The following is a 26,979-nucleotide window of genomic DNA, read 5'->3' on the forward strand; positions in this document are numbered from 1 at the left end:
TTGAAAACAAGGCTCTTAGGATCCACGTAAATAGGTTAATAGGATAATTGAATTATAACAAAATAATAATTATCATCGTCATCATTCGTTTAAATATCTAATTTTTTCCAAATTTGAATTTAAAACGTCTCTAAGAAAATATTGTGTTAAAATATTGTTTGGATTTTTTTCTTACTATTACAGTATTAACTATACTTGAGGAACCTTGTTTTAAATGTTCTATGTATTTTATTTCACAAGCATAAATATTTCATTATGTTTAAACTTTCTGCGAAGATATTAGATAACTAAATGTTGACTAATGTTTCACTTTACTAATAATCTTATTTTGTCGTAAAGATATATGACATTTATCATTTTACCTTTAAGATAAAATTTAAATATTTACACTTTCGTTTGAGTTAACCTTAAATTACTTATATTTCAAAGCATGTTCTTTTTTATTTTTCCTGTTAAAAACACGCCTAAAACTATATCAGTTTAAAAAAATTATTTCATGAAGATAGGTCATAATGGTTAAAAATTAAAAAAGGTGGATAAGTGAATGTCGCTCTGCTGTTCAGTAGGTTACAAGTGGGTCACTGTAATGGATGGTGTTAAATTTGAATTCAATGATATAATATCATTGTATAAGAAAAACGATTCTGAGCGAAAACGATCAGTCAGCCTATGATATTACCAAGTATATTTGATGATATTATTGTGAATAAAGTAATTTATATATAACCTATTTACGTGGAGGCTCCAACTTTAAATACTTAAAAAAAAATTGTCCCTATGTATTTTTAATATTTTTCAGGAGCCTTATATTCAATTTTCACGCTTTTTTACCCAACAAAAAAATTTTTATTGATATTTATAGAAAAACAAACTAAAAATTTAAAACCGACAATGTCCGTAAACAGCTCAAAAAAATAAAATTATTTTCAAATTTTATGGTGTATAGAAATAAGAATAATGGTATAGGTTATACGTTTTTTCTCACATCATTCAATAAATTATGATCAGTTAAAAAAAGACCTTGGGCCCGGCTCATAGCAATTGCATATCTTAAAGGTGTAAAAGTTCTTTGCTTCACACAACGATTTACCAACCTAAAAATTTTATTTTTGAAATTTATTTTACATATAAATATGTGGTTTTATGTCTTTAAGCAGATACAAGTATAAGAATTTCAATATAGTTTTTAGTTTTTTAATATTAAAAATCTTAAAAGAGATATATTATTTGAATTTTTGTTTTATGCTTATAAAATTTAAATGGCAATGACGCGCCTTTTAACGAAAATACCATTATAGAGATTTATTATTATTTAAAAAACTAAACGTTATATTGAATTTCTAAAACTTTTATCGTTTGAAACACATAAAATCATACATTAATAGGTAGACTAAATTTCAAAAATAAAATTTTTTTATTTGTAAATCATCATGTGAAACGAGGAAATAAATATATTTATTAGGTACAAAATAGATAAATAATATATGTATGAATAAAAATAACTAATATTTAAATTAAATATGGGAAAATTAATATTATATCAGTGATGTGTATTGCTTCAGTTATTTAACCATATGTCTATATAACTCACTCAAGTGATATTGCTTTTTTTAAAAAAATTATGAATGTTATAAAAAAAAATATATTTGATAAATCATTACATTATTTTGCAGATTTCTGTTGTTGTCATATAGGCAGATAGAATATATTATATTTATTCTTGCAAACTTGATTGATCAAATTGCTAAAAAAGAGAAAATAATCATGCAAAAATTAAAAAGCGAGTAACAGTGGATAACGCTTTAGATATATATTTAATATTTAATAACATATAATACAGTATACATTCATTGACTGTTCGTTGGTTTTCGTCATACCCTCCGGGAGGTATTTAAAGACAATAAACAGCATCCAGAAACAATGGTTCATTGACCAAGTTCGGTGGTTTTCGTCATAAGTTCCGGGAGGTCTTTAAATAAAATATAAATATTTTCGTATCATATAACATAATATATCTATTAGCTATTTTATTACACAAGTTTTTATATTGTTTACTCTAAAAATCTAAACTGATAAATAGATAATACGTACAAACTTTTGAATAGTTAAAAATGTCAAATATTTTTTATGTACCTTTATGCCAAAAAATCACAGACCTTCAACAACTATATTATATTCATAATGAATAATGATGTACAAAAATGATAATTTATTGTATGATTTTAATAGTACGTACGACGTACCCTGCCGAATACGATCCACTATAAATTTTAAAATATGTTATAATTAGGTACCTACAGGGACGTAGCCCCCCCCCCCCCTCATGAAATGTCATCGACGAAATTTTTTTAGAATCTGAATGGAACGAAATTTATTAAATAGTAGGTACCTACCTAAGTTAAGATAAATTTGTTATATAATAATCATGATTGTCCTTTATCAACTGACTAGATCGTAAGTTTTATCTTTTATTGTTACACTAATCGTATCGCGTATACGATTTAAAGCAAAATATAATATACGATACTCGCCTGTCGTCAGTCGATGTTTGTCTACTTTCATATAAACGTACCTACGGTAAATTTTATTTCGAGTCGATTTTGGCAACCTTTCCAGTACCTACAATTGAATTTAAACGACCATTTTCAACTTTAAAAAGAGTAAAAACACTAATTCGAAACCAAATTTGAAATTACCATTTAACAGGGCTGGACTCTTATTTTATCCGCTGATTGGGAAATATCAGTTTCACCAAATGACGGGTTGAATATTATAATGGAAAAATCAAAAAGAAAATTATTATTTAAAATTATAATTTTGTCATGCCTATGTTATATTTTATACCTACTTTTTTTTTTTTTTTTATTCATACGATATTTATCTTTATTATAATACAATAGTTATTACTTTATAATACTTACATATTTCACCCATTGAATAGAAAAAATATTTTTTTGTTTTTACAATATAATATACACACTATAGCATAATATTCTGTACGTCATTACGAATTTAATTTTTGCTTAATTAATAAGAATGCCTAAAATTACTTATTTATTTTTTTTTTAACTTCCCCCCCCCTCCTGAAATAAAATCCTGGGTACCTATGCATAATACTATACAAAATATATTATATTTATTGTAAATATAAAATACTATTATTATATTATAGTATTGTAATGGTATTAGATATATTATATTATACCATTGTAATCAGGGCTTGTAAACGTTATATTTGACAAAAAATGAAATGAAATTTGTAAACGTAATTATAACGGAAAGCGATAGTCAAAAATAATTAAACACTGCAAAATACAGCATACCGCAAAACATAATTTATAGAATATCATTGAACAAATAATATTGCAAAACAAAATTATTTAAAATCTATTTATTTAAAAGGTCTATTGGTTTCTTAGAACATTAATTATTTCATGCAAACAATCTAAGAATTGATTATAATATTATATTCCGTACCTGGTCTATAACATACCCACATTAGTTATTTTTTTTAAATTTAATGGGTATTGACACAATTTTTAAAAAAAAAAAACGATAAGCGCATAACTTGTATAACGTTTTTTGTTCTAAATAACGATAAACGCAAAAATCGTGTAACGATTTAATTATGTAAATAATATAAAACGGAATTTTTTTTTTTCAAATGCAAGCAGTAGTATGAAATAGCCGGTTCTAGCCCCCCCCCGCTTCACCATCCTCTCACCATGTCAAAGCGTGCTTCCCCCTCCCCCACTCCCTCAGCAAATACTGTGCTTCTCACACCACTCCCCCCACCTGCACTACGTCATCATTCTTCCCTACGTCATCATGTTTCTTTCCCCTCCCCACACCCTCACCTGCGCTACATCATTCCGCCAATCCTCTCCCCCTCCCCTCCGGAACAACGTCATCCCGCGCCTCCTACGTCATCACGGGCTTCGCCGAGTGCCTAAAATATATATATACATACTACAGTACATACTCTATGCATACTATAGTATATACCTATATATATACTAATGTATATACTCTATACGTACTATAGTATATACCTTTATATATACTAAATTATTTACTCTATACATACTATAGTATAAACCTATATATATACTAAAGTATATACTCTATACATACTATAGTATATACCTATATATACTAATGTATATACTCTCTACATACTATAGTATATACCTATATATACTAAAGTATATACTCTATACAAACTATAGTGTATACCTATATATATACTAATGTATATACTCTATACGTACTATAGTATATACCTTTATATATACTAAATTATTTACTCTATACATACTATAGTATATACCTATATATATACTAAAGTATATACTCTATACATACTATAGTATATACCTATATATATACTAAAGTATATACGGTATACCTATATATAGTAGTACCATTTATATATACATACTACTTAGCTTTTTCCCCTTTCCTCCCTCTTTCACGCCCACACATACTCCTCGTATATATATGTATATATGCTATTATGAAAGCATCACCCCTACCCATATATTTTGCGGAATATTCGCGCTTACCGCGGACGATCTATTAACTAAGATAATTATTATTTTTAATTCGCATGCGAACGTCATATACACTGCCAAGATATATGATAATCGTAGATCATTACCGGTGCAGCTGTTCGACGTTCGCCAAGTGCAGTATTTCAATTTTACATTTCAAAGTTAAATTTAATATAATAAACAATAAATGATGACGGAACGTGACGTTCAACTGCGACTAGATAATCGATACTACTGATTTTGTCATAGACTTTTTAGGCCGCAAGTCTATCAGCATCGGGCTCGACCCGTCTAAAGATTTTAACGTATCTATCCGGATAATCACGCCATCACGGTTCGTATGTATAACAGCCGATTTTTTACGTCGCCTTTACTCGTTGATGGGACATATTCTGTCGATTATAACCGATCCACCGGTTAAAAGCCGCAAGAAACTGTTACTCCGGGACGAGACGATCACACTGTCCAAAATTAGTTATCGCGGCAATAATATGCTGGTAATCGAATCCCACCACCAACGAGAACGCCGTTTATTATTGAGCAGACGAAATCTATTAAAGCTCCAAGACATGCAATGGATTATCAACGAGGTTATCGCTCAAAAATCTAACATTATACGTCACATGGTGATGGGACAAACTGATCTTATGGCCGCATATTTATACGCAAATGTACCCGTGGAAAAATCCTCGTCAGTTGAGGAAATTACATTGATAATCTGCAATATCCACGGCGATTTATCGACACTGAATATCGTCCCGAAAAATGAATACAGTTTCACGAACCAGATCAAATTCTTTCCACACAATCAACTCGCCGAGTGTTGGCACAAGAAAATGCGTGAAAACGGTACAGACTATCCGATCAACGACGATGACACCGCCGCCGCCGCCGCAGCCACCTCCTCTGACGTCATCGAATATATTATTATATTATTTTATACTATATTATAATTTATAATATATCATACTCGTAAAAGAAATTGACGGGTCAACGATGTTTTCTTATACAAACTATTGATGTGCTGCTCCACACGGTGCATTCAACCACCGGCCAGGGATATAGGAAAAATAGTCGACTAGGCATAATATAATATATTATATACATATATATATGTATACGTTGTTATATTGTTACATAACATTGCATTCATATTATTGTACGTTACTTGTATTATTGTGAAATAAGATTTCTATATCTATTATTACTATACACATATACACTGTCAAAATCACTGTATAATATATACCTAAAAGCACAATTTAGCATTTTTTTGCTATCAACGATTTTCAACAGTTTCAATCTCTCTCGATCGTCGACTTTAATAACAGGTATTTTCCACGACACTCGCATCAGCTGTACTTTGACTTCTTTCACCAGAGTCTTAAACGACGTGCTAGAAATTTCCAAAGTAACAAATAAAAATTACTATTTGTTTGCGATCAAGCGTAAAAAATTACGATTATCGAGCGTCAGCGAATCGTTTTTTTTTGTTTTTATTATTACGATTAATTTTTTTACGAACAGCTGTGACGTGTTGTAGTGTATGCCTGTCAACGGTCACGGCTTTAATGCGTGCCTCACCACTGTTCACAGCATATTTACCGTCATTAAATTTCAAGCCCATTTTTTATAAGCAGTCTGATGTTTACAGCTTCGCCGCGAAAAGTAATGAACTTCCCGTTTTGATCGGTCAATAAAACTCGTACGAAATCAATCGTATCTGTTTTCAGTTTATACAACACACTATATTTGAGTACTTCAACTATTTTATAACCGGGTGGCACGATCGGATAAAATTCATGTATCGTATGCGATTGCCGTCCGTTGTTGAATGAACGTAAATCCAAGTTTCATTCGACTTTTATCGTATTAACGTTCATAATTTTCACTACGCGATCGGACTCGTGTCTATGATTGCGTACCAAAATACGCTTATCGAAGCCTAATAACGACGCGATGCTATCTTCGACGTTTAAATCGATATCACTATTACAAAGCATAGTACATTTCAATGTGCTGCTATTAGTCGACAAACTGAAATAATGCACGCCGATGTCCTTTAAGAGTTCACGTATTTTAGTTTCTAAAACAATTATTTCATAACACCCAGTAGGTATTTTAATCTTAGTTATCTCGAACTGTTCGCCGTGAATGATATGCAGAGTATCGCACCCAGTCTCGACGTTAGGTATTGAATTATATGTTTGCATGCTTAGAAGCCCGATTTCAGATTTGTCACCAACTTCTATGGGTGGGAAAAAATGACTTTTTAATTCGGAGCTGTTTCCGCACAGCGATAGTGTCTGAGACGGCATGTTGTCGACGATAATATTACAATATATATATATATATATATATATATATATGTTTATATTTTTTAATAATAATATAATTATTGTTTATCGGTTAAAAATTTCAAACATAAATGTCCACAGTTGAAAGTATTGTATGCTTGATGACGTTCATAATTATATTCAATAACACAGCCTTTGAAATACTTCACTAATTGTGGCGACGGGCGAAGGTCTCCGTAGCCGTCGTAATAAAAAACTGATTTCCCGATTTTTTTATAACACACCCAATGCGTGCCTTTATTTTTTTCAAAGTCGAGGTTAACGACCGCGCTTTCCGTGTGATTAGGTCCGGCGGTGGGCAACCTGTCTATGCAATATACACTTCTGAAATGACGTATTTTCTTAAATTTAGCGTATTTAACAATTTCGAAATGATAAAGAGCGCGATTGGGTAAAATCAGTTTTTTGTTCTCGACGATTTTCTAGCAGTATTTGTTTTTGCCGATTTGCGCCGACTTTTTATTTTTTAATTTTGTCGATGATATTTTTTTCCTTTTAACAGCGACCTTCTTAAGTCCATTACCGATGCTTTTGCGCGAACCACGAACACTCGATTTCCGGGCAATAGTATACGAACCCAAACCACTTTTATGTGGATTTAGATACATGCCTTTGCCTAATTGTATAGGCGATCCGCTGTTCGATCTAATACTGCGTATTGTCTTCACGATGTTAGACACCCCGCCCGCCAGCGAACCCAACGCCGAAAGTCCAGCCAATATAGGATTAACGCTAGCGCTCCACCGATTTTAGGAACTTTGATCACACGAGGTAGTTTATTTTTAGTTTTTCTCGATCGAACGCCCTTGTTTGTTTTCACATGTTTTCGTGCAACACATACCGCAGATTTAATTAATTTACTCATGTTCGGCGTCGACGGGCACGTTTTAATCGATTTTTTGATCGCTTTTTTGCACGCACCGACAATATTACCGACCCCGCATCCAGCACCAGTTTTACGTTTAGCCTTCATACCAGTGGTTACAAGCCACGCGGCAGCTTTTTCCTTATAACCAGCGTCTTTCGCGCCCACTCTGCTCCAAGCTCGTTCTTCCAAAATACTGTCGGCCGCACTACGTTCGGATAAGGAATTACTTTTCTCGTAAGCTATATCGTGGTCTCTACACGGAGAATCTAGACCGTTTATGCCGGTCTGTCCGAGAGCAAGTCTTTTTCCTAAATTAGTCCCAGGTCCGCAGTACTGATAACCTGGTAAATGTAATTTGAATGGTAAACTATTTATTATTGGACTACCGCTATTGGACTTGACCTTCCGACGTGGTAACATTGTATGGGCACATCGCACGGTCAGCACGCGTATTTATACAATGTGATTCATCAGGCAAGACATAAAACTCAAAGTGGATAATATCGAGAAGCTACCGCCTAAGCATGGGCCGCTGTTTCCGAATTCTATCAGGGCGTTGATTGTAGGACCGTCGTGGTGCGGGAAAACGAATCTTATTTTCACGTTATTGGTTCACGAGAACGGGATCAAATTCGAAAATGTATATATTTATTCGAAAACACTGCATCAAGCCAAATATATTATCATGCTAGATAAGATTTTATGCGACGTTCCGTTTATAAGTTTATTCAAAATCAATGACAACGAGACGGTGATATCGCCCGAGAAAGCTCTACCAAATTCAGTTTTCCTATTCGACGACGTGATAACAGAGAACCACAATATCATTCGATCGTACTTTTCGAGATCCAGGCATAATCTAATAGACGTGTCTTATTTAGCCCAATCGTATTCACGTGTACCGAAACAATTGATTCGGGACAATGCTAATTTCATAGTTTTATTCAAGCAGGACGAAATGAACCTGAAACACGTTTACGACGAACATTGCTCGGGTGATATCAAATACAACGAGTTTAAAGATTTTCGCATGACGTGTCGGCGTGGCGGTAGATTTGAATTTATTGTCATCAGCAGTGAACACGAGCGTGATAACGGTCGCTATAGACCCGGGTTCGACACATATGTTATTATATAATAAGCCGGTACGTCGAAATATAACACATTTGCCCGGTACCACGGGAAAGGTAAACAACTTGCCGTCGGTGTCCCCGGCGTCACCGTCGTTATTGGCGGATATTATTCAACCGAGAATGAATATAAAAAAAAAATATCATGCGCTGAAAACCGGCTGTTTTGAAACTGAATCATTAGTAAATAATACACTCAGTTCTATTATCGATCCTCTTAATAAAATACGCGACAATATCGATACCCCCCGCACGCATTTATCGGTGCATCAGCCACAACCCCCGCCCGCGTCATCGTCATCGCGGCAGTCATCACCGCGATCGCTACCGGATGTCTATAAAAAACATTCCACCGCCTCATCATCTAATACTTTAAAACTAATACTTTGCATTTTAAAAACCGGTACATGCATAGTTACCTTTGCTAAAAGTTAATATTTTTGTTTAAATATCTTAAAAACTGTATTCTTAGAGCCACACTCATCAGCTAAATAATATAACAACTATACTATCATTACAATTGTCACTGATTTTCATCACTATACCTGTCTCGAAATACACAAACCTATAACACCTAGGTCAAGAATAAAGCATTGATTTTCAGATTAAATATAAGTACACTATATTTTTTTGATTACAGGGAATTTATTTTTATGTTTTTTTGTTAATGTTTCGAATTTTGTTAGCTATAAGTATTACAATTTAACATAGAAAACTGTAAATGTCGAATATATTATGTATACCTAACGTTTATGATGATAATTATATGTGTGTTTATGTGTTTTTATTGAAATTACGACATTCGTATATGCATTTCTATACACGATAACATTTTCAAAATATTTTGATTTGTTTTTAACTTGTTTTGAACATTTTCAGTTTCCAATTATATTAGTTTTTTTTTCTATGAATGTCAGTAAAAATTAATTTATTAGTCGGGTAAAAAGCTTGAAAATGTAATACAAGGCGCCTACTTTATTGTTATAATAGAATTAAAAAAATTGTAAAAATCCTTAGTCACAATTTTTTTTTATGAGCATTTTAAAGTTCATATCTTGAAAAATCACAAAATTTAGCAAATTATTTTGAGTTGAGATTTCATAAAAAAATTTCTTTTTAAATCTAACATTTGAAAATGTACTACAAGATTACCCATACGTTTGTCTAGCTATACTAAAAATAAAAATATTTACAAACAAATTAAATATTTATGAGTATTTAAAGTTCATATTTTTACAACACTTTTATTTCATTTCTCATGTAGCGGCTTACTACGGCTCACAATAATATCATCAAATGTTCTTAGTAATATGTTATGTATATAGTATATACATAATAAAAACCCTTATTATAAATAATATAATAATATCATACTGCCCACAAATTAAATGACCTCATTCGAAGCAGACGTAGTATTTACTTTCTCGCCAAGTACTCGTTATCGTGGTCAGTCTCGAAAGAGTAAGACTTTGTCTGTGTTAGGTAGGGATCTCACCCTTGAACATCCAGTGCTCGTTATCGTGGTCACCAAAAGGAGAATTTAAACAAGCTCATACAGCAGGTGTTGATAACTACTAACTCGTTTTCTTATACAATGATAATATTATATCATTGAATTCGAATTAAATACTATCCATTACAGTGACCAACTTTTAACCTACTGTACACTAGAGCGACACCCACTTAACCACCTTTTTTATATTACAACCTATATCATATATATATATGTATTTATAATATTTGTTTAGTACCTACCTACATACTAATTATTAAAAACAACTTAGTAGCTATACATAAGATAGCTCTACAAATATTTACTATACATATGTATATATTTATGTATTATATTTAATCGTATAACTAAGTATCATAATTTATAATTATGCATATAGCATTAAACTGATGACATTTACATGCACATTTGTACATAATATACCTACTCCAAGCTTGGTCCTACATACAAAATGGTCGTAAATAACACGTTTCGTGTTTATATTATTAGCGAGATGTATTTTGTATTTCTTGACTAAAAAAATTACAAACAATTAAAAATTATTTTATCGGACATAATATAATTATCAATAGTCATTAAAACTACTTAAAACAAATGGTGATCGCACGCAAGTATTTTCAAATTTTAATAATAATTGTAATATTCTTACAAGGTAGGTACATTGTAAATATTTATATTAAAACTTTTTTAAATGATTTATATTGGTGCCTATATTATAAATATAAAAAAAATATATTTAGTGTGTGTATTGTGTATGTTGTGTTCTATAGTATTATACTATTAGATACTCTGCAAATAAATAAAACGTATTTTCAATAGAATATTTAAAGAAAATATGTAATTGTTTAGTTAGAAGTTTATTTAGAGATAATATAATAGAAAATTTAAGTAATTTAAAACCATTTTATTCAAACATTCTGTCGTATACACCGATCACAGCCGTACACAAATAAGCTAAAACTTATATTAAAACTTTGACGTCCAGTGGCGATCAAAGTGGCTTAATACAAAATTCACAAAATCAAAAATGTATAAAATACTTAACACGTGTTCATGAATTATAAATTAATATGAATATAATATATACAACAACCAACAAGGAGACCATGTATAAGCTAATATGTTCTCAAATGTGATGGCATATCAAATATTACTGCCCCATAAACATTCACTAACTTTTCGGCCATGGTTCCAAGATCCAGGTATTGGTTTTAGAGTCATAGATTTCTACAGAATCCAAAAATTCATCAGATCCGCCAATAACATACAACAAACTCTTAAATGTCACAACACCTATATTGAAAATTCAATTTAAATTCAATAAGTTCATTAGAATGATTTTCTTAAAAAATTAATATTTATAGTTACTTGAATTGAATCTGGATAAGTGCATATCTTTGATAGGAGATAAAACTTTAGTAATTGGTGAATAGGTCTCAACACTTTTAAGATACACTGAACTTCCGAGTTTCTGACAGGTACCACCAATAGCATACATTACACCGTCTAAGACTCCTATAACAGGAGCTCGGCGTTTTGTAGACATTTGTGTGACTGGTGTCCACGTGTCAAGGCTGTGTAATGTCATCACGAGAGATTAGATTAATCATTTCTTCAGAGGACAAAGATAGGAATTCACCAGCTTCAACCAGTTTTCTGAAAATAATTATCATAATATCAATACAATTTACTGACAGTGTAAAATTTAATCAAGCTTACAAAAAATTTGTTTATATGCATTCTTCAGAACTTGAAGACAATTCCATGCAGTTATAAAAGTCAGCAAATCCTTTAATACCAAAACAATTTGAAGGATTCAGATGTTTTTGTAAAAAGTCAACAGATACACATTTTACATGATTCAACTGTAAGAGATTAGCAGCTGGAAACAAAACCTAAACAAATAAACGATAATAATGAATTTAAATAATTTTGATTATAATATAAAATAACTAGGGTTTAAATCATTTAGTCTTGTTTATGTAATTACAATTGTTTTTAGTCGATTCAAAAAAGAAAATAACAGTTTAGTTGAAAATTCATGAACATTTTTCTTCAAATTGTAAATCAATGATTTCTTATAAAAAAACAGCCATGGTTTTGCTTCAGAAGCATTTTAAAAGCATAGTTTAAGAATTGAAAATTTAATTCAAGATTTCTCATAAGTACCTGTTTTAGTTTGAAAACAAAAATTTAAAAAATAATTATTTATATTATATAAACAGTCTTTTTAATAGATATTTTAAACTCAAATATAAACTAAATTAGATATATTTTAAACAGAGAATAACGATTTTAGTTATAAAAATTTCAAAATATAATTATGATTATTTAAACTGACTAAACGCCTTCGCTCTGAATAGTTATTCTTATACAATGAATATATATAAATTTATTTATTTTGAATAAACACTAATTTGAAACAACTATTTGGGCAAATAATATATAATAAATTGAACTTAAGAATAGTATAACAATATACTATCTTCAATAGTGAAATGATATACATTGAATTCAAATTTAACACAATCCATTACTGTGACCTTCTAGACTCCTAATGCGTAAAGCAGAACAGTGCCCTCTTGCCCACCTTTTTATTTTTTTAATTTGTATTATCTATGGTAGGTATACCGAAAATACCACAAAAAAATCCATATTGTGTTGTCTTTCATCACCAAAAGCAAATGTTTCAAAGAATTGCCTAAATTTACAACATCTCCATCCCTTTTAGCAAAATTGGTGAACATTGCACGGAAGTATGGACTAGCTGATACTAAAACAACTTTATGTACATACACTATTACACCGTCTTCTGTTTCAAACTTAATAGCACATAACACTCCTTCTCTAAAAACATAGAACGTGTTATTATTATTTATTTTTATAGCAGTTAAAATTACTAAAATGTCATAGGTACCTGTGTAGACTTTGTAGGACTTGAATTAAACTGGGAGTATGACAGCTGTTTATATATAATTTAGATTCACATCCGTTGGATTTCAGAACTTCCTTTTGGCCACTTATCCATGGTATAACATGTTTTACAGAATCCATCTCTTTACTATGTAGTATCAATTTGTAATTACTATTATAACTGCAAATAACATCAAATTTGTCGTACTTCCCAAAATGTTATTCACTTGGTTTGCAACCTATTAATGATTAAAAATTAAATTAAAATTTAACAAATTACATTTTTGTACTGCATATTATCTCAATATCTGTACTATTTTACTTTTTGTTAATAAGAATTTTAATAAAGTTAATAAATAATTAACGCTGCAAAATTGAAATTTAATCTTGCATGTTTTGTATTTTTTTCTTGCCTAATTTAATTTTTTTCTTGCATTTTTGCATGCATATTTTACAATTCAAAAAACATATAAATTTGGTTTTTATATATTATAATATGTTTTAAACATTTAAAACTGTTTTTAAGTTAATTTATCATTGGTCAATGTCCAGAAATAGTATAATACATTCATATTTAGTAATGATTAGATATTAATAATTAATATAATGAGGTATGCTTTGTATTTATACTATATCAGCAAAAATTAATAACATTGATCAAATTATATTTAAATATTATTTATAAAAGTGCTCGTGCAGTACGCTATCTACCGCCACTTTGTTGGTGTAATACAGTATATAATATAATTGTTAACTACTGAAAAATATGACTTATTCTTAGAAATGTTATATTTTTATTATATTTTATTAGTATAGGAAAGTACTTGCGACTTGAGTCGTTACAACAAACACTATTAACATATTTTATGTATTTAATGGTTATAAAAAACTATACCTAAATAGTAGATACCAACCTAATAGATAACGGTTTAACCTACAGTCTTATGGAATGTAGCATACTATACAAGAGAACCTTATTAAAATATGATAAAATATTCGATTGACTACAATACGCACATTGTGTTATGTACGTAGGTACTTACTTATTTTGTTTTGTAGTTAACTTCAGTTTGTAGGTATTATACGTATCTGTAGATGCGGTATATTATATTCCGTGGTCTATAGAAATATGGAATCCAGTGTACCAGAACACGTTTACGGATTAAAGATACTTAAAGTTAGTTATACTTATTAGTTCATGTAAAATATTATATTAAATGGCAGGACGCGAGAAGCAACAACTTGTTCGTTGAGTAGGCCGCTAATTCACGTCCGACCGACCGGCGACCGTTGTTATCAATTTATTTTGTTATCAATTATCATAAACCGCGATCACGAACATTAGAGGCAAATATGTACTATAGATTAGAATACGAGAAGCTCTGTAGAAACCTGCTGGCGTCATAGCGTTACAAAATGTATCGGAATTAAGACAACATAAAATAGTAACTACTATTACAACATTTACAACTACCGATGTATTGTACATAAAAAAAATTTTCTATCGAGCTCGTAGTTAAATTTTGCCAAACTTACCTAAAACGAGAAATGAATGTCTTATTATTATCTACTACAAGTTACAACATCAAAAGTGATAAATTACTTATAAATTACAGCTCCGGGTTACCGATCAGGCCATGGTGTGTCGTGGGTGTCGACGTCCAAATGTGGGTTGAGCTGGTCGTTCGCAGGTCCTCTTCAGGTCGTTCGTCGTTGTCAGTCCTCGAATTCCACTATCGACCGCCGATTATGACTCTTCATTCTTGACCATCCAACTATCAACCGCCAATTATAGACTCTATCGACTACCTCACTGTAGACTTTATCATAACTATCTACCACCATGCGTCCCGGTCGGTTATTTACACGATGTGACCTAAACATCGCGTCAGCATAATATATATATTTCATAAATATTGTAGTAAGCAAGTTACTACTTAACAATAAAACAAATTACACAGGTACATAATTCTACTATACTATAATAAATTTAGATACTGTAATTCGGCATAAATCGGATAATAGAAACGAAGTTAAGGGTTCTTTCTGTATATTACATTTTAATGTCTTGGGTAAGAGACGGTAGATATTAGGAACTCACTGAACCATAATTTGCTCTGTATACGACAGATGTTCAAATATAAAAATATATACTATATGATTATTTTGATTACAACGCTGTACGCTGTACGCGACGATAGTCATTATAAAAATATAAAAATTATATTAAAAATATTATTTCAAATTTAATACACAGAATTATACTGGAAGTCATAATATGCGTGGGCTGGAACGATGTTCACACCAATCACATCCGTGAGCCGAGATACAGTATCTATAGGCAAGGGGTACGGGGAACTTCATATATAAGGGAGCCCGAATCGGCCTGTTTTCAGACGTGTACTACCACCCATTAGTGCAAGCACCTTCACGCCACTCTGTACGAGCATATTTTGGACTTAGAAAAAATTATCAACAATATAATAAAATTCACAATAAAACAACAACTGTCTTTTATTTATTATCAACCACGACTACAACATCAAACAAATTGTCTGCGACCTGCAACTATAATATCTTGGGAGCCACTTATCTACTATTAGAACTACGATAGTAGGTACCAAGCTCCCGAGTATATTACAATATATACACATTTGCCATTACTAACACTCAACATATTAGCCGTGCCGATGACGATAATCGTTAAAATACCAAACAAGTAAAATACTATGAACAACACTTGATGCGTAAGTATTTTTATCAAAGGTAATATAATTTTACTCTTCAGAAATCATAACTCACTACCTGATATGTCGTTGTTACGTGTAGGACGTAGGTAGGTATAAAATGTAATAACTGTGTAAACATTTCTATTTATATCGTTTAAGTGTAAAAATTAAATAATATAAAAATGTATCAAAGTTTGAAAATATCAATCAAATAATGTTTATATTTTATACAAACAGCTGTAAGTCAGGTGTATGTTAATTAATTCTTTTGAAATTCTGGTTTAAGCGTCAGAATATTGTAACGATAAATTACTAATAAAAAAAACCAATAATTTTTTAATTTAAAAAATGGTACTTTTGGCACACTAAATTCGTGTTTCATCCCACTGTGCGCCCTTAAGGTATTTTCCATAGTATCACACTAATTTTGTACACCTATAAAACAGCGGGGTTTATTGAAAATTACTCTGCGTTTGCAGGCGGCTACCGGCTGGCCCGCCACTAAATATGTTATTTATTTTAAGTCTATCGCGTCAAAAGAGTAGGAGGAAAAAACTTACGTAAATCCAGTGGCGTAGATACAGTTTTCTGGGGGGGTTTAAAGTATATTTATGATACGAGTTATTGGTTAAACTAAACGTCATTTTTATTTTGAATTAGTATTAGTAATTAGTGTATTAGTGTATTAGTGTATTACATTTACCGATTTTATAATTGGTTTTCATACAATAAAAGTGTAAATACTCGGATAATTTCTATATAAAAATGTATAACTCCCCCCCCCACCATAACTACTCCACTGCGTAAATCATCAATTTTATTCTTCCGGCGAAACAAAACGTACCCACTTTAAGAGCCACCTGGGGAAATGCAGCGCGCGCGTCTTCATCTCCGACCCAAACTCAATCCGAAGTAGGTATTCAGATTAATTAATATCAATTACAAATTAATTTGTGAAAATAACTCAACAATCAAAATGGAACGAAATAATATGTTAGTAATGGAATATTGTTGTTCGTCTCTGACGATTGTCATTTGCCATAGATCATATTTTGTAACCTAGGTAACATATATTGGGGACCCACAAATAAATATATTTAAAAAAAAAAGGTGGGTAAGTGGATGTCGCTCTGCTTCGCCCCCGTAGGTACCTAATTATAACATATGTATTATAAAAGTTAAATTTTTCACTATTCAAAAGTTTGTACGTATTATCTATTTATCTGTTTAGACTTTTAGCATTTTCTATACACCATAAAATTTGAAAATAATTTCATTTTTTTGAGCTGTTTACGGACATTGTCGGTTTTAAATTTTTTAGTTTGTTTTTCAATAAATATCAATAAAAATGTTTTTGTTGGGTAAAAAAGCGTGAAAATTGAATATAATAAGGCTCCTTATAATATATCGTTCTAATAGCAGTTGAAAAATATTAAAAATACATAGGTACAATTTTGTTTTATAAGCATTTAAAGTTCAAATTTCGACAACATTTATCAAATTTATATTTTATTAATTATTTTGTAGTTAAAAATGTATAAAATGTTTAACTTTTATGGCTAAGGATTGAAAATTTAAAACAAGGCTCCACGTAAATAGGTTATATATAAATTACTTTATTCACAATAATATCATCAAATATACTTGGTAATATCATAGGCTGACTGATCGATCAGAATCGTTTTTCTTATACAATGATATTATATCAATGAATTCAAATTTAACACCATCCATTACAGTGACCTACTGTACAGCAGAGAGACATCCACTTATCCACCTTTTTTAATTTTTAACCATTATAACCTATCTTCATGAAACATTTTTTTAAACTGATATAGTTTTAGGCGTGTTTTTAACAGGAAAAATAAAAAAGAACATGCTTTGAAATATAAGTAATTTAAGGTTAACTCAAACGAAAGTATAAATATTTAAATTTTTCTTAAAGGTAAAATGATAAATGTCAAATATCTTCACTACAATATAAGATTATTAGTAAAATTAAACATTAGTCAACATTTAGTTATCTAATATCTTCGCAGAAAGTTTAAACATAATGAAATATTTATGCTTGTGAAATATAATACATTGAACATTTAAAAAGAGGTTCCTCAAGTATAGTTAATACTGTAATAGTAAGAAAAAAATCTAAAAAAATAATTTAACACAATATTTTCTTAGAGACGTTTTCAATACAAATTTGGAAAAAATTAGATATTTAAACGAATGATGACGATGATAATTATTATTTTGTTATAATTCAATTATCCTATTAACCTATTTACGTGGATCCTAAGAGCCTTGTTTTCAATTTGCAATCCTTAGCTATTGTTATAAACCCATTTCATTAGTAATATAAGTATTTGTAATACAAGCATTTCTTTGACATATATAATAATTATGTAACTATGTATACGCTGTAGGGTTATCGTAATACATATAAAAAATAATTGTTTATAAGTTATTTGAATTTACTTTTTAAAATAATATTATATATAATTTATATGTTTATCATTGTGATATTATTTATTATATATATTATTATATTGTCAACAAATTCTTAATCGTTCTTGTTATTATTTTCACATTAACGGTTGTTACGGTAGGTAGCAAACACGTGTATGTGTGGCAAGGTTTTTAACTGGTATGAACCCGTGTGGTCACCCATCCGGGAGCTAGTAGTTGTAGCGCTGGTAGAAGCCAACACATCACACCAAGCCACCAAAAATGGTTTGTTAAATATTCTGGATAGAAATATAGCGAATAAAACAGCATCCAGAAAGATTTCAACAATGCAATGAACAATTCACTGTAGTCATTAAGTGTGAAGAGAGAGTATATGGTCAAGTACTTGAGTGTATGTTTGAATTGGCAATTGTATCATTATTATAAAAATTAAAATCATATTTATATGTTTAGATTTTGAAACTATTCAAAGTTTTGGCAATAAGCTAGTTCATGTCATCAACATAAACATTCAAGACAATCATGAAGAAGTAACGATTGGATCATTTTTAATTTGAGAATTTGTTACTTTGGTAAGATTTTTTTTTTTGTTATAGTTTATATAATATCTATTAAATATTTATGTAAATTTATTTCCATTTTAGTTGTCCAGAAGTGAAGATCTTGACAATAATATTAATCAATTAGTTGTTAAATATGAAGAAAAATGTCAAAGTCACTACTCACCTGTGTACTTTTCTATTAAATATTAGGTGATTAAATAAAATTAAATTGTGAATATTATTTATAATTCTTTCCCTAAGTAATGGAAATAATAAGGAATATTTGAATCGATAATCGTATAGTATATTATGCCATATTGAGCAAATACGATTTATATCAAAAATTATAATGTATACTATACATTTCTTTTATCGAAAAAAACATTACTCCGATCCTATTGAACCGCATAATTTTATATTTTTTAAATAATTTTTATTAATTTTTGAGTGGAATGTCAAATGCTTTGGTCTTACAAATATGTCTGATTTTAGATTCTGAGCAGATTGAGGGATCTTTTGGTTTTTCAATAGTGTTTTTACAATTTTCACTTTTACTTATACAAAATAAGGTTAACATAATTAACACAGATATATATTTATTTATAAATAAATAAAAGTAATAATTTGTAGCCTTTTTTATTAATTTTAAATATAAATAATTATGATATAAAAATAAAAATGAACACACCATACATTGACCTGCTATTAGAATTTTTGAAAAAAATATTGAAATATAGAATTCAACTCTTCCTTGACAACCTTGACAATAGTATCAGCTATATCTTGAATTGACATATTTTTTAAATGGTTGGTTTGAAATTTGGAAGAAAGCTCTTGATTATAATAAGTTGACGAGTCAAGTCAGAATTGTAACCTCTTTATTATATTTGATAATCGAGTCATAATTATGAAGACTTAACAATCAACTCGTCAGCCATTGATGTTAATATTTCAGGCAATATAGTAACAGCAAATATAGTAACTCTACAATTATCATCAGTAACTGTTGTAGTAAGCCAAAGATCACTGTTTTCATATTATTTTCTTTTTTCTTTTTCTTTTCTTTTACTTAGAGTGGCATAATTATTTATTGTATAGGGTGTCAGACATCAGCCGTAGTAGCTCATCGACAGACAGACACTGACACTGACTTAGACTGACTTAGACTATCGAAGATCCCATCTTTTCAACGTGCAATATACAAGCGAGCCCGGTCGCGTTTATTCCTCTCATAACCAATAATTGAGACACGTCACATACACTCATACTTGGCCGCTTAAAGGAGCACAAAACACAAAAAATGAGTTTTTTTAATTTGAAAGAATCTTCATTTCTAAGAATAATGGTATAGATTATACGTTTTTACTCACATCATTCAATAAAATATGATCAATTAAAAAAAGACCTTGGTTCCGGTTCATCGTAATTGCATATCTTAAAGGTGTAAAAGTTCTTTGCTTCACACAACGATTTACCAACCTAAAAATTTAATTTTTGAAATTTATTTTACATATAAATATGTGGTTTTATGTCTTTAAGCAGATACAAGTATAAGAATTTCAATATAATTTTTAGTTTTTTAATATTAAAAATCTTAAAAGAGATATATTATTTGAATTTTTGTTTTATGCTTATAAAATTTAAATGGCAATGACGCGCCTTTTAACGAAAATATCACTCTAAAGATTTATTAATATTTAAAAAACTAAACGTTATATAAAATTTCTAAAACTTTTATCGTTTTAAACACATAAAATCATACATTAATAGGTAGACTAAATTTCAAAAATAAAATATTATATCAGTGATGTGTATTGCTTCAGTTATTTAACTATATGTCTATATAACTCACTCAAGTGATATTGCTTTTTTTAAAAAAATTATGAATGTTATAAAAAAAAAATGTATTTAATTAATTATGATATTATTTTGCAGATTTCTGTTGTCGTCATATAATTAAATAGAATATATTATATTTATTCTTGCAAACTTGCTTGATCATATTGCCTAAAAAGAGAAAATTATCATGCAAAAATTAAAAAGCGAGTAACAGTGGATAACGCTCTAGATAACTATAATGTATGCGTTATATTTAATAACATATAACATTATACATTCATTGACCACGTTCGGTGGTTTTCGTCATAAGATCCGGGAGGTCTTTAAATAAAATATAAATATTTTCGTATCATATAACATAATATAGCTATTAGCTATTGTAGTACACAAGTTTTTATATTGTTTACTCTAAAAGTCTAAACATTAATAGGTAGACTAAATTTCAAAAATAAAATTTTTAATATATTATTTATATGTTATATTTATATAACAGTCATAAAAGTCTAAACAGATAAATAGACAATACGTACAAACTTTTGAATAGTTAAAAATGTCAAATATTTTTTATGTACCTTTATGCCAAAAAATCACAGACCTTCAACAACTATATTATATTCATGATTAATAATGATGTACAAAAATGATAATTTATTGTATGATTTTAATAGTACGTACGACGTACCCTGCCGAATACGCTCCACTATAAATTTTAAAATATGCTATAATTAGGTACCTCACGAAATGTCATCGAAGACATTTTTTTAGAATCTGAGTTGAACGAAATTTATTAAATAGTAGGTAACTAACTATGTTAATATAAATTTGTTATATTATAATCATGATTGTCCTTTATCAACTGACTAGATCGTAAGTTTTATCTTTTATTGTTACACTAATCGTATCGCGTATACGATTTAAAGCAAAATATATAATACGATACTCGCCCGTCGTCAGTCGATGTTTGTAAATTTTATTTCGAGTCGATTTTGGCAACCTTTTCAGTACCTACAATTGAAGTTAAACGATCATTTTCAACTTTAAAAAGAGTAAAAACACTAATTCGAAACCAAATTTGAAATTACTGTTTAACAGGGCTGGACTCTTATTTTATCCGCTGATTGGGAAATATCAGTTACACCAAAAGACGGGTTGATAATTTTATTATACCTATTTTATATTTTATACCTACATTTTTTTTTTATTCATACGATATTTATATTTATTATAATACAATAATTATTACTTTATAATAAGTTGTCAGCCCTCGAGTTCGACTATCGACCGCCGACTATGACTCATCATTCTTGACCATCCAACTATCCACTTCCAATTTTAGACTCTATCAACTACCTCACTGTAGACTTTATCATAACTATCTACCACCATGCGTCCCAGTCGGTTTTTTACGCGATGTGAGCTAAACATCGCGTCAGCATAATATATATATTTCATACATATGTACACATTTGCCATTACTAACACTCAACATAGTAGCCGTGCTCAACGTAGGGAGTAATATACGATGATTATAAATATTTAGTAGGTACCTACATTTTTTTATATTGTTTTAATAATATTTTGTATTAATCTTTATGTCACACATTTCTCACTGTACATATTTTTTAGTTAGTATAATCAATATTTTGTGAGAATTATATAATTATTTTTTCACAACTATCAATATCATTAAAATGTCTACAACTTAAGACCCGTATAACCGTGTAGAACTGTATCAAATTATTGTAAAAACAATAAGCTAACCATCAAGTATAACTCTATGAAATAAACCTTGTTTTAGTAATCCAGTGTCCATAATCCATACAGCCATACACTTGATACAGATAAATGGTAATGATGTATTGCACGTTTTATTATAAACTATATATGTATTTTTATATATTAAATCTAATAACACTATAATATTAAGTACCTTAAGGCTAATAGACTATTGGACATAATTTAAAAATTAGAAAAAAGCTAAGTAGTTGTTCTTTTGTACTAATAACTTATCAGTTAATAATTATCAGTGTCTAAAAAAGAAAAATTAAGGGGCTTATATAGGCAACCTACTATAATATGGAGCGTTACAGTGTCCCCTAGCAAATCTAAGAGCTTCCCGTATTCTAATCTTTGGTATTTGTTAGAGGTATCGAGTTATATTTGTTCAAATTTTATTTTTCAGAACACAGACAACTTTCAATCGATAAAATATTAACATAATAAATAGGTACGTTCTTTTTTTCATTATCAAAAACATTTAATTACTATCTATACAACATGTGTAGTATTGTGTACAGTAAGTAATTTTGATTTTAGATATTGTTTACATAGCCTAATTTCAATTTTGCTACGTCTACTAAAACATACTGTTTAACACTGAATACTAAATTGTGTCACCCATTACATACTGCATGTTTCCCTGACCTGACTAAAAAATCACGATACTAGATACTTGGATTTGGATTATCGAGATACTAGATATTCGATACTTACATTTTAAGTATTTAGACACTCAATACATTTAAATAAAATAAGTCATAGGTTTTTAAAAATTTTATTTATACACAATTAAGTTACCTACCTAATAATAATTAGGTAATTATTAGTTAATATAGACCACAAAATGTAATGACTTGATAATAACAAATACTATAGATTAGAATACGGGAAGATCTTAGATTTGCTAGGGGACACTGTAATGCTCCATATTATAGTAGGTTGCCTGTATAAGCCCCTTGATTTTTCTTTTTTAGACACTGATAACTATTAACTGATAAGTTATTAGTACAAAAGAACAAATACTTAGCTTTTTTCTAATTTTTAAATTATGTCCAATAGTCCATTAGCCTTTAGGTACTTAATATTATAGTGTTATTAGTGTTAAAATATAAAAATATATACATAGTTTATAATAAAACGTGCAATACATCGTTACCATTTACCTGTATCAAGTGTATGGCTGTATGGATCGATACATTTAAATAAAATTAGTCATAGGTTTTTTAAATATTTTATTTATACACAATTAGGTTGGTATATTAGGTAATTTTTAGTTAATATAGACCACAAAATGTAATGAATTGATAATAATAACAATCCACAAGACAGTTAATTATTATTTGCGTACATTTAGTTATTTAGATAGACATAAACTACAGGAGCAATAAGTAATAACTTAATTATTAAAATAATAAAAGAAATAGAACTTAAGTATGAGAACATTATAAAATATGTATGAACAATATTTTTATATTCATGATATTATAATATGTAAATTAATAATTAGGTGTATAATATAATACAATATAGGTAAAATATTGCGCCAAATTATTTGTATTAGTTAATGAGTACATAAAAGTGATAAGGAGAAAGGGGCTGAATAGGCAATCACATACATTTTGGAGGACTATGACGCCAGCAGGTTTCTACAGAGATTCTCGTAGGTTAGGTTAGGCTATATAATAAAATAAAAATTTTTCCCATATTATATTGTATTTTTCAATATTTTTCAGTATTCAAAACATATTTGATATTATCTAATCAATTAGAAGAACGGCAACAAGACGAACAAAAACTAAGAACACATTTAAATTATTTATGTAAAATATGACAGGATATGATCAACACTAATTATTTGGACTTGTAAAAACTTATACTGTACAACAAATAATTGAATACTAATTATATATTTTATAAAATAACATTGCTGAAGTTTATAAAAAAAAAATTTTAAATTATTTTTTTAATAATAATTTGGGTTTTAATTAAATTTGTTTGGTTTTTAAATTTTTAATTTAAACTGTTATATTATTAAAAAGAATAAGCATTTTTTAAAAACAAATATTGAACTGACAATCTTTATATAAATTAAAAAACACTATCTAGTTCAGTAATGTATTAGTCCCTGAAAGGTAAAAGTTCATTCTTCATTAACTATTATACAACATAAATCAGCTGTTGTGTAATGTTTTCTATCACTATGCCCCCCCACTCGTTATTCAATCATCCAGAGCTGTTCAAAGTAAGTATAGAGACTGAAAAACTTTTATTTGTGGACTAAAGATTAATAAAAATTAGTATAATCTTCTTTAAATACACGGGACAAAAATAAAATTGATTTCTAGCTTCATCATTTTTCATTAGATTCTGAGCGGTACTATGAATGTATTTATTTTACAATGAATAAAACGAAACAATACACAATTGTTTGGTTTTATTTGTGCCTGTGTATTTTATCAGCGATATTTATTCGAAAATAAACGAGTAGAATCGAATATTTTCTAAACACTTCGAATATTTTGTTGATTCAACTATTATGGTTCACGGAAATACATTTTATAGTTTGTATTGTTTTATCTCACACACGTACTTGCATAGAATAATATAATAATAAAATACAACATAATATGTTATAACAAATATAACATATAACAAATATAACATATAATAATATAATTTAGTCAATAGTTGAAGTGCGTTTTTTTATGCACACAACTATTTGTTGATAAAATATAACATATATAAAATATATAAAATATACTGTCTTGACTTTTGATAAAAATATTATCCACTTGTTTATTTTTTAATATTTATAGGAAAAATAAATCCATAAAAACATGTTTTGACTTCTAATACACAGACTACTTCTATAAAAACGAAAAAAAACACTTAATCAATGCCGGTGAGTTTATTATTTTTAAAAAACGACTTAAATGAATGTTTTTCTACCCCAATACAACTTCAAATTTGGCATATTTACAAAAATTCTCGAAGATGCATAGCCAAAGCCAAAGTTCGCAAGAACTGTAATAATAATCTGTAAACGATTTCACCAGCTTTGAAACTATTTAAAACTAAAAAAGACTGAACTAAGCACCAGTTAAATTTTCTATGTGTATAATCCATAAACACTATTGAATAAAAACAATATCTTCGTTACAGTGAAATGGTGGCAAATTCAGACAAAATAGTTTTTATTTTATATTCGATCATTTTGATGATGGAATTGATAGATTATTGAGAACATTGTAACAAAATATTATTTTGAACGAAAAAACTTCATTGGTCGATATATATACCTCCGAATTGGTGCTATCAAGGTAAACGATTTATATTGAAAAACTCAACTTTTATAATAATTCAAAACTGATGATAGACAAAAGTCACAAAACCTTGTATGTTCATATTATGTTAATAAAGTGTGGTATTTTCCAGTGAATTTTTAATTTTGTACACTATAAATTAGTATAAAACACAAATTAGTTAAACACAAGATTCAGGGAGTAGAATTGATACTATTATAAAAAAACCAGTGTTTTTTGTGTAACTTCAGACACCATTGATGTAGCGTACAATAATAAATACACATTTTATTTAGTTCATTTGTTACCTATATAATATTACCCAATTAGTATTTCTTAAATTTAAAGTTTTTTTTATTCGAAATGTATTTTTTAAAGATTGCGTTCAATAAAACTATTTATATTAAATTATTGTGTTATTAATATAATATCAATATCAATTTGTTAGTAATAAATAAACAGTAAACCGCGAGAAACAAATCGTTATAACGCTGTTATCATTTCAATATTCAATTTCCTGCATTTGCGTCAATATTATAGAACAAAACAACGGACTAAGATAATATAATGGACTCAGATCGAACAGACTGGGGGGTGTTGGGGGAATAAGCGTCAATGTTTTGCCCCTTAACTTCATTTCAAATATCAAATAAAATCCCTAGCTGTTATTTAAACGCCATCTACAAGCCCGGATTAAGATGATTTTGGGCCCGGGGCCAAATATTTTAGGGGCCCATAACCAAAATCAAAATATTGGGGACCCACAAATAAATATATTTAACAAAAAAAGGTGGTTAATAATATAACAATAGTAGAAACTATTATCGACCCATCTCACTTGGTTCTACAGTTACATAATGAACATGTGAAACATAGTATGATATGCAAACCCACATTAAATCATATACATATTCGACATTACAAACACTTAAACATATTATACAGATTACATAAATATATATATATATACAAAAGGTATATAAAACATTCA

General features: G+C 29.1%; 3 protein-coding genes and 1 pseudogene across 3 annotated transcripts in view; 1 reads left to right on the plus strand and 3 right to left on the minus strand.

Moving 5' to 3' along the window:
- Positions 1–26,979, minus strand: part of LOC132935774 (kelch repeat and BTB domain-containing protein 8-like) — a 75,724-nt gene that overhangs the window by 31,875 nt on the left and 16,870 nt on the right. The window lies entirely within an intron of this gene.
- Positions 7,575–8,198, minus strand: LOC132934141 (uncharacterized). Its single transcript, XM_061000410.1, has one exon. It carries the CDS (start codon positions 8,196–8,198, stop codon positions 7,575–7,577), a length of 624 nt encoding a protein of 207 aa, XP_060856393.1.
- LOC132934146 (kelch-like protein 3) lies at positions 12,152–13,475 on the minus strand. Its single transcript, XM_061000423.1, has 3 exons — positions 13,339–13,475; positions 13,133–13,268; positions 12,152–12,316 (listed from the first exon to the last, which is right to left on the minus strand). Exons 1-3 carry the CDS (start codon positions 13,473–13,475, stop codon positions 12,152–12,154), a joined length of 438 nt encoding a protein of 145 aa, XP_060856406.1.
- Positions 18,682–19,271, plus strand: LOC132934155 (RNA polymerase II subunit A C-terminal domain phosphatase SSU72-like; annotated as a pseudogene).

The sequence above is a fragment of the Metopolophium dirhodum genome, chromosome 1 (assembly GCF_019925205.1).
Source record: "Metopolophium dirhodum isolate CAU chromosome 1, ASM1992520v1, whole genome shotgun sequence".
NCBI classification, from domain to species: domain Eukaryota; kingdom Metazoa; phylum Arthropoda; class Insecta; order Hemiptera; family Aphididae; genus Metopolophium; species Metopolophium dirhodum.